Source organism: Myotis lucifugus, unplaced genomic scaffold, assembly GCF_000147115.1.
Source record: "Myotis lucifugus unplaced genomic scaffold, Myoluc2.0 scaffold_352, whole genome shotgun sequence".
Classification (NCBI taxonomy): domain Eukaryota; kingdom Metazoa; phylum Chordata; class Mammalia; order Chiroptera; family Vespertilionidae; genus Myotis; species Myotis lucifugus.
The window spans coordinates 182,442-196,250 of NW_005871400.1; the positions used below are offsets into that span (position 1 = coordinate 182,442).

A 13,809-nucleotide genomic window follows, 5' to 3' on the forward strand; every position below is an offset into this window, starting at 1 on the left:
CGCCTTTTGAGGGGCGGAATGGGAACGGGTGGGGGCTTAGTGTACTCAGCGCACACTGATTGGTGGCTTACTGTATTGTTCCATATAGGACAAGGGCTTAGGGTATTTGGCAGGTGTGGATTGGTGGTCCAATGTATAGTCCATATAAGGTACTCAGGTATTTCCGGGCTGCAGGTTACGTCATACTCCGCCCACCAGTTGGGGGAAGGGAGGATCTATCAGTGATGATGGGCGTATAGAAGCTTTTGTGAATCAGATCATGGGTATTTGCTAGATTTCAATCAAGCCATTCAAATCTTAGTAGTAAACATGCATGGAACTTCACATGCACCTATGGGCTGTTGAAGCCTTTGTTATCCTCTTCATAACAAAAACATGCTTACAGGCTCCTACTGGCCAAATCTGAGATAATTTAAGAAAAAACCATGTTTACTCCTAAGAAAATGTTTAGTGTACCCAAACTTATATACAGATATTTAAAGGCCTAAGTATTATATCTTAGAACTACAAATGTTGCCACATTAAAAGAATTTCTATTATGTTAAACTTGATTTAGGCTAAATTCCTTGATGGATGAGCTCAAATATTGAAACATAATTGTGGCAAATAAGGATCCAAGATGGCGATTGAGTAGGTGGAAGCTACACTCACTTCCTCCCAGGACCAAACTGGAATTACGATAAAATTATACAGCAATCAGCCTGAATAACCAGCTTGCTGAAGACTAGCTGAAAACAAGTCACTGGTACATCTGATAAGGGGTTAATATCCAAAATTTATGAAGAACTTATAAAACTGAGCAGCAAGAAAAACTAATTAAAAAATAGGCAAAGGACCTGAATAGACATTTCTCCAAAGAGGACATACAAAATGGCCAATAGACATATGAAAAGAGACTCAATGTCACTAATCATCCGAGAGATGCAAATTTAAAAGCATGATGAGATATCACCTCACCTGTCATAATGGCTATCATCAACAAATCAACAAATAAGTGCTGGTGAGGACGTGAAGAAAAGGCAACCCTAGTGCACTGCTGGTGGGAATGCAGGCTGGTGCAGCCACTGCAGAAAACAGTATGGAGTTTCTTCAAAAAATTAAATATGGAACTGCCTTATGATCCAGCGAGTCTACTTTGGGGAATATATCCTAAGAAACCCGAAACACCAATCAGAAAGAATATATGTACCCCTGTGTTCAAAGCAGCATTATTTACAATAGCCAAGATTTGTAAATAGCCCAAGTGCCCATCAGAAGATGAGAGGATAAAAAAAGCTGTGAGACATTTACATCATGGAATACTCCTTGGCTGTATAAAAGAAGGAAATCTTACCCTTTGCAATAGCATGGATGCACCTGGAGAGCACTATGCTAAGTGAAATAAGTGACAGAGAAAGACAAGCACCACATGACCTCACTCATATGTGGAATCTAATGAACAAACTGAACTAACAAGCAAAATAGAGACAGGCTCATAGAGAGCAAGCTGACGGCTGTCAGTGTGGGGGCTGGATGGTGGGGGTGGAGGAATTGGGCAAAAAAGAGAAAGAGCTCATGGACAACAATGTGGTGATTGCCAGGGGGAGGAGGGGCTGGGGAGGTGGAGGAGGGCATAGGCAGGATAAATGGTGATGGACGGAGACTTGGGGTGGTGAACACACAATACAGTGTACAGATGATGTGTTGTAGAATTGTACACCTGAAAGCTGTATGATTTTGTTAACTAGTGTTACCTCAATAAATTTAATAAAAAAGAATATAAATAATTGCCGCAAACATTAAAACTATAAAGTGGTTTTATTCCTCTATTTTTTATTTATATATTAGAAATCACAATGGTATGGGACTTAGAATAGATTGCATAGATAAATTTTGTTTATATTTTTCTTTAAGGTGGAAATTTCAAAACACAATGTGAAACACCCTCTTAGAGTTTCTTCAATGTGCAGTTATTATAATGAGGAATTGTATTCCAAGCTTGTGATAAAACTTTTACAACTCCTAAAAATTTTATGCACTCCAAATATGCATTAGTTCATTATACCAATGTTTTAGCAATAGTGGTTTGAAATTTATAATATTTTCATAGCCTTTCATCCATGTAAAGTGTTTTCCATTTTATTTTATTTTTTTTTTAAGTATATTTTATTGATTTTTTGCAGAGAGGAAGGGAGAGAGATAGAGAGCTAGAAACATCATTCCGCTGCCTCCTGCACATCTTCCACTGGGGATGTGCCCGCAACCCAGGTACATGCCCTTGACCGGAATTGAACCTGGGACCTTTCAGTCCGCAGGCCGACGCTCTATCCACTGAGCCAAACCGGTTTCGGCAAAAGTGTTTTCCATTTTAAAGATAGGAAGAACTGTCAGATATTGTGCCTTTAAGTGATCAACTCACATATTAGAGTTTTCTCTCTTTACAGTTCAAGGCTTTCCTTCAGAAAGAGATTTTGAAGATTATGTTAAGCAAGGGAATAACTCTGAAAGAGTGATGGTTGCTTTTGTTTTTGACCATGAGTTCAAAAATAGCCATGATCCTCTGCCACTTAAGGTAAGAAAGTTTTATGTAGAAACTTTATGGTTATACTTCCAGTTTCCAGGGACTTAATGAAGTGGAAGTATTTTATAATCGGGGAGACTGTCATTTACCCAACATCATGCTGCTTATACATAGCAGAGCAGGCATGTAAACCCAAATCTATTCACGTCAGCATCTCTGCCTTTATGCACCAGGGCTTTATGTTGCTGGGGAAAGATTTGAATTCACTGCCTATCAGGCCTTCTACTTATAAGGCAGTCATAGGCAACAATGACCACTGAGGTGCCCCTTTTGCCGTTGTATCTGGCTCGGCAGCAGCCTCCAGCTCTCAGGTGGCAGTGAGCCCTGCACATTTCCTGGGCAGGGTACCAGGTGACAGAGCAGGTGCAGCTGGAGGTCAGGAGCATAGAACACAAGCAGGAAACATTCCTCTTTCTTTTGAATGAATCTCATCATTTCTAATTCTGAACCTGGAAAACGGTGCTAAGGCTTAGCCAGGCTAACTGAGAATCAGGACATGTGTAGACACTGAAGAGGATTCTGGTGCTAGTCCCCCAGGAGGAGAGGCAAGGACAGTGCTTTGAACTTGGTGTCTCTGGTGTTGAGAGAAATAAAGAGTTCATGGAACCATAATTGTGCATTTAAGACACAGATGGTTGACAATGGAATGAAAGTAAGAAAAGCCCCCGGGTATAAGTAGGTTGTGGGAAGCTTTTCATTCTGTCCTCCCACCCCCTCATCTCTTCATAACTGCAACTTTCCTCCTGCCTGACTCCATGCAAGCTGATACTGGTGGGGGCTTAGCAGCTTGCCTAGAGCCTGCTCCGTGTCTCGGTGCGGTTTCAAACTTCCCCTTATGCCTTGGGTACCTCCCTGACCCTGCTCCTCTCACTTGGCTGATTACTCTGACTTACCCTTAAGATTGCTACTATGACTCACTGGACCCTGTCTCTTCCAACCACACCCACTCCTTTCCTCCTTCGTACTTCCATACATTTCCTATACATATCTCTATCACTGATTTTACTACAGCATAAATATACATAATCTTCCTCTACTAGAATTTGAGCTCCTTGAGTAACAGGGTCTCTGCCTTAATCCTCCAATATGTAATAAGTGCCTAAAACTTCTGTCGTGATAACTGAAAGTATGAATATTTACCTTGACTTCTGACTTCTGCTTGCCCCTCCTGATCCTACTGATTCCTCTCTTGACCCTGCTGCTCAACTATTGCATCGTGCCCTACATGGAAGTTTATGCAGTTCTCCTAAATGAGTACTAGCTTTCATTCAACAATTAAAATGCAGCACCTGCATTCACATTTGAATACACTCTTCTATCCTCAGGCAGGATTCTGATGTTAGCAATCACCTCTAGGAGAGGAAGCTTTTCCTCACAGGACACTTAGCTGACACAATGGGAAGAGCAATTAATAAAACCTTTCGGTGTATTTCCTGTTAGTGTGCAAGCAGCTGTGTATTTGGGGCAGATCCATCCACAGCCCCCAGTAGCCTTGCAGCCAGATTGCGCTCCCCTCCTGACTTCCACACCCGCTGCCACAGCCTCTGAGGCTGCCTCGCAGCCGCATTCTCCCAACTGCACTTTAACTTCCTTTTGTTTCTCCTTCCTGCTTCATTATGCTTTTATCGATATTGTTTGTTTCTATTTGCTCCTTGTAGGTAAAATATTATTTGCGTTTTAGTAGTTCTCAGAGGAACGAGTATGTGGGGTTTTTCCGACCTGGAAGCTGGGAAACAGATACTCTCTTTCCAAAGTCTCCTTCGATAGGACCCAGAAGTGGACCCGAGGCAAACGGGGGGAGTCCTGGTGAGCAGATCGTCAACCACACTTACTTGAATAATCCTAGTTTTACAGTAAGAACAATCCCTATTTGTACATATATTTTCTCAACTTCTTTTCTTTTCTTTTCTTTTTTTCTTTTTTTTTTGTTACTCTTCACTGGAGAATATTTTTCCATTGATTTTTAGAGAGGGAGGGGAGGAGGGTGGAGCAGGGAGAAAGAGAGAAAGAGAAACATCCACGTGAGAGAGACACATTGACTGGTTGCCTCCTGCACATGCCCTGACTGGGGCTAGGGATCAAGTCTGCAACCCGGGTATGTGCCCTTGATTTGAATCAAACCCAGGACCCTTCAGTCTGCGGGCTCATGCTCTTTCCACTGAGTCAAAGTGGCTAGGGCTATTTCTTCAACTTTAAAATATATATATATTTTTTATTGATTTCAGAGAGGAAGGGAGAGGGAGCGTGGGAGATAGAAACATCAATGATGAGAGAGAATCATTGATTGGCTACCTCTTGCACACCTCCTACTGGGGATTGAGCTCACAACCCAGGCATGTGCCCTTAACCAGAATCAAACCTGTAACCCTTCAGTCCGCAGGCTGACGCTCTATCCACTGAGCCAATTTTCAACTTTTAATGAAAATCATTTATTTTTAACTTACTATTCTGGTGTTTTTTTTTTTTTTTTAATTTAAAAATTTTAGTGTCCTAAAACTCATGAAAAATCCTATAGATTGGAACAATGTATTTTTATCCTTTCCTGTTCATTATCATTGTATATCCTTATATTTTCATGCAGATTTACTTATGAAACTTTGATTTTAATGACTTACTATACACATTTCCAGGTACTGACACAGTACCTGGAAATGTGTATAGTTGATTAACAGTTTTTAGTATAGCTATGTTAATTTAAAATTTACTACACATACCACCATGTAGAACTTTGCTTTCACCAAAAATAATGCACATTTATTGTTAGGAAATTATTCATGAAGAGAAACAAGCTATAATCAATTTAGCATAATTCCTATTTGAAATATTTCCTTTAAAAATATTTTAATATTATTTTTTATTCTTTAAAATATTTTTAATATTATTTTCTTTAAAATACTTTAAATATTATTTTTTCAGTCATAAAATTTAAAGGGGAATCATGTTTTTTTCAACTTACGTTACTTTATTATGAACTTTGGCCTAAGGTATTACTTTATAAGGGTTAGACTGGTGAAAGATTTAGAAAGCTGGATAATGATAAGAGTTTCCAGGGATGTGATATAGCAACCCAAATGCACTGCTGGAGGGAGGGCCATTCTGGGGAGCAGTCTGGCAATAGCGGTACCACAACTGGGGAGTTTATAAATAACAGAAAATTGTTTCTTCTGATTCTGGAGGCTGGGAAGTCTGAGATGAAGGCACCAGCATGGCCATGTGGTGGTGATGGCTCCCTTCCTGGTTCATAATGTTGTATCGCAAATCAGCGAGCTGGACAAGACACCTAATGAGCCAATTAGTTAGGAGTCATCATTATTGCACGCAGGTTCAGAGCAGATTACCTCTATCAAATTCTGAACAAACACAGGAAGGATGATTTCCTTTTTATATCCTTCTAGTTCTTTGTGTAAGACAGCTTGTAACCTCGAGTACCTATCGTATCTAATCAAACACCTGTCATATCTATACAGACAACTTGTAACTTTGAGTACCATATCATATCTACACAGACACCTGTAATCTTGAGTATCATATCATATCTATACAGACACCTGCCATCAATATCAGTGTATCAGTCAGATGGCTAGCTTGCAAGGTCAGACAATTAAGTTTATCTTTTCTATTCAAGCAAAAAACAAAGTTATTTTACAGTCTATAAATAACAGAGTTGACCTACAGAATAAGAGACTAAGATTAACAGAGTAGTTCAAACAGCAGTTTCAAACAACAGTTTTCCAAAGGAGGGATTACTATGCTTCAATAGCCTGTGCCTTTTTGTTGTTCCCTCACATGGTGGAAATGGCTAGGGATCTCTCTGCAGCCTTGATTTTCAGAGCACTAATTCCATTCATGATTTCCATTCATCACTTAAAGTATCTCCTAAATAACCCACTTACTAATATCATCACCTTTCGGGTTAGGGTTTCAAAATATGAATTTGGAGGGGAAAACAAACATTCAGACCATAGCAATAGCCAAATTAAAAATGTGTTTCTAAGTATAAAAACATTTATAAGTAAATTATTTTATGGATTTATAAGTAAATTCTTGACATTGTTGTTTGTAGTGGCAGGAGTAGAAGGCAACCAGGACAACCAATTAGAAAGACTGGACTAGATGTATGCATAGCAGAATCTTCAAAACATAAAACTGCATCTATAAAGTTTATAACTCAATTTCATTTACATAAATTAAAATATATGCAAACAGAATGCTCGTATAAGTTTTAGAAGAACACACAAAAGACACAAGGAGACTCATCAAACACATTAGGAATGCTGCCAATTCTCAGATGACATGATATTTACATAGAAATCCCTAAAGACTACACTAAAATACTACTAGATTTAATAAATGATTTTGGCAATGTAGTAGCATACAAAATTAACACCGAGAAATCAATGGCATTTTTATATACCAATAATGAATTCTCAGAGAAATTTAAAAAATAACGCCATTTATCTTTGCAATGAAAAAAATTAAGATACTTAGGAATAAACTTAACCAAGGAGGTAAAAGACTTATACTCAGAAAACTACAGGATGTTGAAAAAAGACATAGAGGAAAAATAAACAAGTAGAAGAATATACCATGTTCATGGATTGGTAGAATCAACATCATTAAAATGTCCATACTACCCAAAGCAATCTATAGATTCATTCTAATCCCTATTAAAATACCAAGAGCATATTTCACAGATCTAGAACAAACTCTCCAAAAATTTATGTAGAACCAAAAATGATCCCAAATAGCTACAGCAATCTTGAGAAAGAAGAACAAAGTTGGAGAGATCACAATACCCAGTATTAAGTTATACTACAAAGCCATTGTGCTCAAAACAGCCTGGTACTGGCACAAGAACAGACATATAGATCAATGGAATAGAACAGAGAACCCAGAAATCAAGCCAAGCCATTACACTCAATATTTGACAATGGAGGCAAGAGCATACAATGGAGTAAAGACACTCTCTAATAAATGGTGTTGGGAAAATTGGGCAGGTATATGCAAAAAATGAAACTAGACCACCAACTTACTCCATACGTAAAAAAAAAAAAGCTCAAAATGGATAAAAGACTTTAATATAAGATAGGAAATCACAAAAATTCTAGAAAATACCATAGGCAGCAAAATCTCAGACATCTCTCATAACAATATGTTTACAGATACATCTCCTAGGGCAAAGGAAACTAAGGAGAAAATAAGCAAATGAGACTACATCAACATAAAAAGCTTCTGTACAGCAAAAGAAACCATCAACAAAATGAAAAGTGAGCCCACTGTATGGGGGAACATATTTGGCAATGATACATAGGATAAAGGTTTAATCTTCAAAATATATAAGGAACTCATACAACTTCAAAAAAGGAAGGCAAACAATCAGATTAAAAATGGGCAAAGGACCTAAATAGAAACTTATTCAAAGTAGACATACAGATGATGAAGAGAAAAAAATGCTCAAAGTCACTGATCACAGGGAGATGCAAATTAAAAGGACAAAGAGGTATCACCTAACACTTGTCGGAATGGCTACTATCAACAAATCAACAAACAAAAAGTGCTGGAGAGGATGTGGAGAAAAGTGAGCCCTAGTGCACTACTGGTGGGAATGCAGACTGGTGCAGCCATTATGGAAAACAGTATGGAGTTTCCTAAAAAATTTTAAATGGAGCTGCCATTTACCCAGTAATCCCACTTCTAGGAATATATCCTAAGAAACCTGAAACACCAATCAGAAATAATGTATGCACCCCTATGTTCATAGCAACACAATTTACAATAGCTAAGATCTGGAAACAGCCCAAGTGCCCGTCAGTAGATGAATGGATAAAAAAAGCTGTGGTAGGAGGGAGACAAGATGGTGGCAGAATAGGCGGACACGTTCCAAGGCTAGTCCCGGAGCAAATAGAATGAGCAGCTGAAACGAATAACATCCACCCCAAATTGGCGAAGGAGACTCAGCTGTCCAGGGCACTGCAACCACGTGAGCAGCAGACACGTGAGCAGCACATTCCTGTCCAAGGAGCATCAGCCCCGCGAGCAGCCTGCCCCAGGCCTAAGAGCAGCAGCCTCATGTGGCCTGGCCCTGTCCAAGGAGCAGCAGCTGTGTGAGCGGCCCACTCCCCAGTCCGAGGAGCAGCAACCACACGAGCAGTCTGCCTATGTCTGAGGAGTGGGAGCCCTGTGCAGCCCGCCCCCATCTGAGGAGCAACAGCTGCGCACAGTCCGCACCCTGCACCAGTCCGAGGAGCAGCAGCTGTGCAAGCAACTTGCCCTCATCCAAGCAGCAGCAGCTGCATGAACAGCCTGCCCAATCTGAGGAACAGCAGCTGTGTGAGCAGCCCACCCCCATCTGAGGAACAGCAGTTCTGCGAGCAGCCCGTCCCCTTTCGAGGAGCAGCAGCAGCCCATCCCGATCCGAGGAGCAGCAGCCACACAAGCAGACCGCTCACGTCCAAGGAGCAGCAGCCCTGCACAGCACTCACCGGTCCGAGGAGCAGAGCCACGCATAGCCTGCACCTGTCCGACAAGCAGCAGCCAGGTGAGTGGCCCATCCCTGTCTGAGGAGGAGCAACCACGCGTGCAGCTCACTCCTGTCTGAAGAGCAGCAGCCGCGAGAACAGCCCACCCCTGTCCAAGGAGCAACAGACTTGCAATCAACCTGCCTATGTCCAAGGAGCAGTAGCCTCACAAGCAGCCCCCCACATCACAGGAACAACAGCAGCATGCAGCCAGCTCCGATCCAAGGAGCAGCAGCCACGTGAGCAGACCATGCTCATCCGAGGAGCAGAAGCCACGTGAACAGCCTGCTGCTGTCCAAGGAGCAGCAGCCACGCTCACCCCACCCCCACCTGAAGAGCAGCAGACCCGTGATCAGCCCACCCCTGTCCAAGGAACAGCAGCTGTGCGAGCAGCCTCACCTACCAGCCAGAGGAGACACCACTGCTGAGAATAGCACCAACCAGAGGAGCCGCTGCCAACTGAGGAGCAGCCACTACCATGACCACTTGAGGAGCAACTGCAGCCCCAGGAACCACTGCCACCCAAGGAGCAGCCCCTGCACGACTCAACATCTAGATCAGTCAGTGAGACCAAAAATGGGTAAACAAAGAAAACCCCAAAGAAAAGAAAAGAGCAATTGCCAGTAAAGCAGCTAAGTGAAACAGAGGCATGCCATATTTCAGAAAAACAATTCGGAATAATATTCCTAGAGTGCATAAACCAGATGGAGGAAAAAATAAACAATTTATGTTAGAATCAAGAAGAAATGGATGAAAAAATCAATAACTTATGTAAGAATCAAGAAGAAATGAAGAGTGATACAGCTGCAATAAAAAACACCATGGAAAGTTTCAACAGTAGACTAGGAGAAGCGGAGGACCAAATTAGCAAATTAGAAGACAGGGAAGCAAAACACACCCCAACTGTACTGCAAATGGAGAAAAAAATTAAAAGACAGGAGGAGAGCCTAAGGGAGCTATGGGACAACATGAAACGAAGCAACATATGAATAATAGGGGTGCCAGAATAACAGAAAGAGAAACAAGGGTTAGAAAACCTATTTGAAGAAATAATGTCAGAAAACTTCCCTGAGGTGGGGAAGAAAAAAGTCACACAAGCACAGAGAGTCCCAAACAAGATGAACCCTGAAAAGACCCACACCAAGACACATCATAATTACCATGGCAAATGTTCAGAACAAAGAGAGAATCTTAAAGGCTGCAAGAGAGAGACGCAGGGTTACATACAAGGGATCTCCCATTAGATTATCAAATGATTTCTCAACAGAAAAACATCAGGCCAGAAAACAATGGACGGAAATTTACAAAGTGATGCAAAGCAAAGGACTGAATCCAAGAATACTCTATCCAGCAAGGCTATCATTCAAAATTGAAGGGGAAATAAGCTTCACAGACAAAAAATGGCTAAGGGAGTTTATCACCACCAAGCCAGCAATGCAAGAAATGCTAAAGGGTCTGGTGTAAAAAGAAGAAATAAACAGCTAAGAAAGAAAACAGGCACAAAAACTAGAAATGGCTACAAACAAGTACCTTTCAATAATAACTTTAAACGTAAATGGACTAAATGCTCCAATCAAAAGACATTGAGTGGCTGAATGACTAAAAAAAACATGACCCATATATTTGCTGTCTACAAGAGACCCACCTCAGAACAAAGGGACTCACACAGACTGAAAGTGAAGGGATGGAAAAATATCTTTCAGGCAAATGGAAATGAAAAAAAAAAAGCTGGGGTAGCAATACTTATATTGGACAAATTAGACCTCAAAGTGAAGGCCATAACAAGAGATAAGGAAGGTCACTTCATAGTATTAAGGGATCATAACCCTGATAAACATATATGCACCCAATGCAGGAGCACCCCAGTACATGAAAATATTCCTTGAAGATATCAAGGGAGAGATCGACAACAATACAATCATAGTAGGGGACTTCAATACACCACTGACATCACTGGATAAATCCTCTAGACAAAAAGTCAGCAAAGGAACAGCAATCCTAAATGACACACAAGATCAGATGGACTTAATAGACATCTTCAGAACACTTCACCCCAAAGCCGCGGAATATACGTTCTTCTCAAGTGCACATGGGACACTTTTAAAAATAGACTACATATTTGGTCACAAGCAAAGTCTCCGCAAATTCAAGAAGATTGAAATCATACCAAGCATCTTCTCAGACCACAAGGGCATAATATTAGAAATAAACTACAAGAAAAACAACCCCAAACACTTGGAAGCTGAATAGCATGTTATTAAATATTGATTGGGTTACCAATGAGATCAAAGAAGAAATTTAAAACATCCTGGAAACTAATGACAATGAAAACACAACAATCCAAAACCTATGGGACACAATGAAAGCAGTCCTGAGAGGGAAGTTTACAGCTCTACAGGCCTATCTCAAAAAACAAGAAAAAATCATCTAATCTACATCTAACTCTACATCTCAAAGAATTAGAAAGAAAGCAACAAGAAAAGCCCAAGGTGAATAGAAGGAAGGAGATAATAAAGATTAGAGCAGAAATAAATGACATAGAGACCAAAAAAACAATACAGAAAATCAATGAAACCAAGAGCTGGTTCTTTGAGAGGATAAACAAGATTGATGAACCCCTAGCCAGGCTCACCAAGAAGCAAAGAGAGAGGACCCAATAAAAAAAATCAGAAATGATAGAGGCAAAATAACAACAGACCCCACAGAAATACAAAGGATTGTTAAAAAATACTATGAACAACTCTACTCCAACAAACTAGACAAGAGACATATGAAAACATGCTCAAAGTCACTAATCATCGGAGAGATGCAAATCAAAACAACAATGCGGTACCATCTCACACCTGCCAGAATGGCTATCTTCAACAAATCAACAAACGACAAGTGCTGGAGAGGATGCAGAGAAAAGGGAACACTCGTGCACTGCTGGTGGGAATGCAGACTGGTACAGCCACTATGGAAGACAGTATGGAGTTCCCTCAAAATTTAAAAATAGAACTCCCATTTGACCCAGTGATCCCACTTCTAGGAATATATCCCAAGAAACCAGAAACACAAATCAAAAAGATATATGCATCCCTATTTTCATAGCAGCACAATTTGCCATAGCTAAGATTTGGAAACAGCCTAAGTGCCCATCAGCAGATGAGTGGCTTAGAAAACTGTGGTACATCTACACAATAGAATACTATGCTGCAGTAAAAAAGAAAGGAATTCTTTCCAATTGCAACAGCATGGATGCAACCTGGAGAGCATTATGCTAAGTGAAATAAGCCCAGTCAATGAAAGAAAAATCCCACATGATCTCCCTCATTTATGGATAATAAAGACCATTATAAACTGATGAACAAAAATAGATACAGAGGCAGAGCAGCATTGAACAGACTGTCAAACTACAGTGGGAAGCCCTGGGAGGGTGGGCGGGGGGGGGCGGTAAGAGGTCAACCGAAGGTCTTGTATGCATGCATATAAGCATAACCAATGGACACAAGACACTGGCGGGTAGGGGAGGCCGGGGGAATGTCAAGGGGAAAAAAAAAAGGAGACATATTTAATACTCTTTGTAATACTTTAAGCAATAAAACAAAATTTTTTTTAAAAAGGAGAGAATTTCAAGGAATACAAGACAGAACTCATAGTGGACAGTATTTTGTATCAAAAGTGTTTACCTTCATTAAAATTTCTCAGAATCTAAAAAAAAAAAAAGAATGGGTGGGTGTCCCTCATCCAGGCCGGTGATCGGGGTCGATCAGTGCCATCTCGCCCAGTCCCGATCGAGCCCATTGGGGCCGGCCGGCTCGGGGAAGGGACCACAGGAGGTTGGCTGTGGGAGCACACTGGCCAGCAGGGGGCAGCTCCTGTGTTATGCGCCTGCCCCCTGGTGGTCAGTGCGAGTCATAGCTCCCGGTTCACCAGTCATTCGGTTGTTTGGTCGCTTAGACTTTTATATCTATACTAGAGGCTCAGTGCACGAAATTCATGCACGGGGGGAAGGGGTCTCCTCAGCCCAGCCTGCACCCTCTCCAAACTGGGACCCCTGGGGGGATGTCCAACTGTCAGTTTAGGCCCAATCCGAGGGATCTGACCTAAACTGGCAGTCAGACACTCCTCTCATAATCTGTGACCACTGGCTCCTAACTGCTCACCTGCCTGCCTGCCTGGTTGCCCCTAACTGCCTCCACTGCCAGCCTGATCACCCCTAACCGCCTCTGCTTGCCAGCCTGATCACCAAAACTTCCCCCCCTGCTGGCCTGGTTGCCCCCAACTGCCCCCCCATGCCAGCCTGGTTGGCCCAAACTGCCCCCCCCACCAGCCTGGTTGCCCCTAACTGCCCCCCAACCGGCCTGGTCGTCCCTTACTGCTCCCCTGCCTGCCAGGTCACCCCCAACTGCCCCCCACCAGCCTCGTTGCCCCCAACTGCCCCCCTCTGCCAGCCTGGTTACCCCCAACTGCCCCCCTCTCCTGGCCTGGTTGCCCAAACCCCTCCCCCTTGCTGGGCTGGTTGCCCCCAGATGCCCCCCCCACTGGCCTGGGTGGCCCCAAAGTGGCCCCCCCGACTGGCCGGAAGGCCACAACTCCACCCTGCTGGAGGACAAAGGATTTAAAACAGGTGGTAAGATATTCAGTCAGATTTCTAAAAATCCTTGCGAGTCGTGGGGAAAATTAAGCCCAATGGTAGGGATTAATGGTACTTTAAGGGGCAAGGGCGGTTTGCCTAGTCTCCCTACATAG

General features: G+C 42.0%; 1 protein-coding gene across 1 annotated transcript in view; it reads left to right on the forward strand.

Moving 5' to 3' along the window:
• The window catches only part of LOC102423522 (ATP-binding cassette sub-family A member 3-like), a 254,535-nt gene that overhangs the window by 33,297 nt on the left and 207,429 nt on the right, over window positions 1-13,809 (forward strand). The window contains exons 5-6 of the mRNA XM_023764831.1: window positions 2,424-2,551; window positions 4,219-4,366. Of these exons, the coding sequence (XP_023620599.1) occupies window positions 2,424-2,551; window positions 4,219-4,366 (276 nt within the window). The remainder of the gene's footprint in view (window positions 1-2,423; window positions 2,552-4,218; window positions 4,367-13,809) is intronic.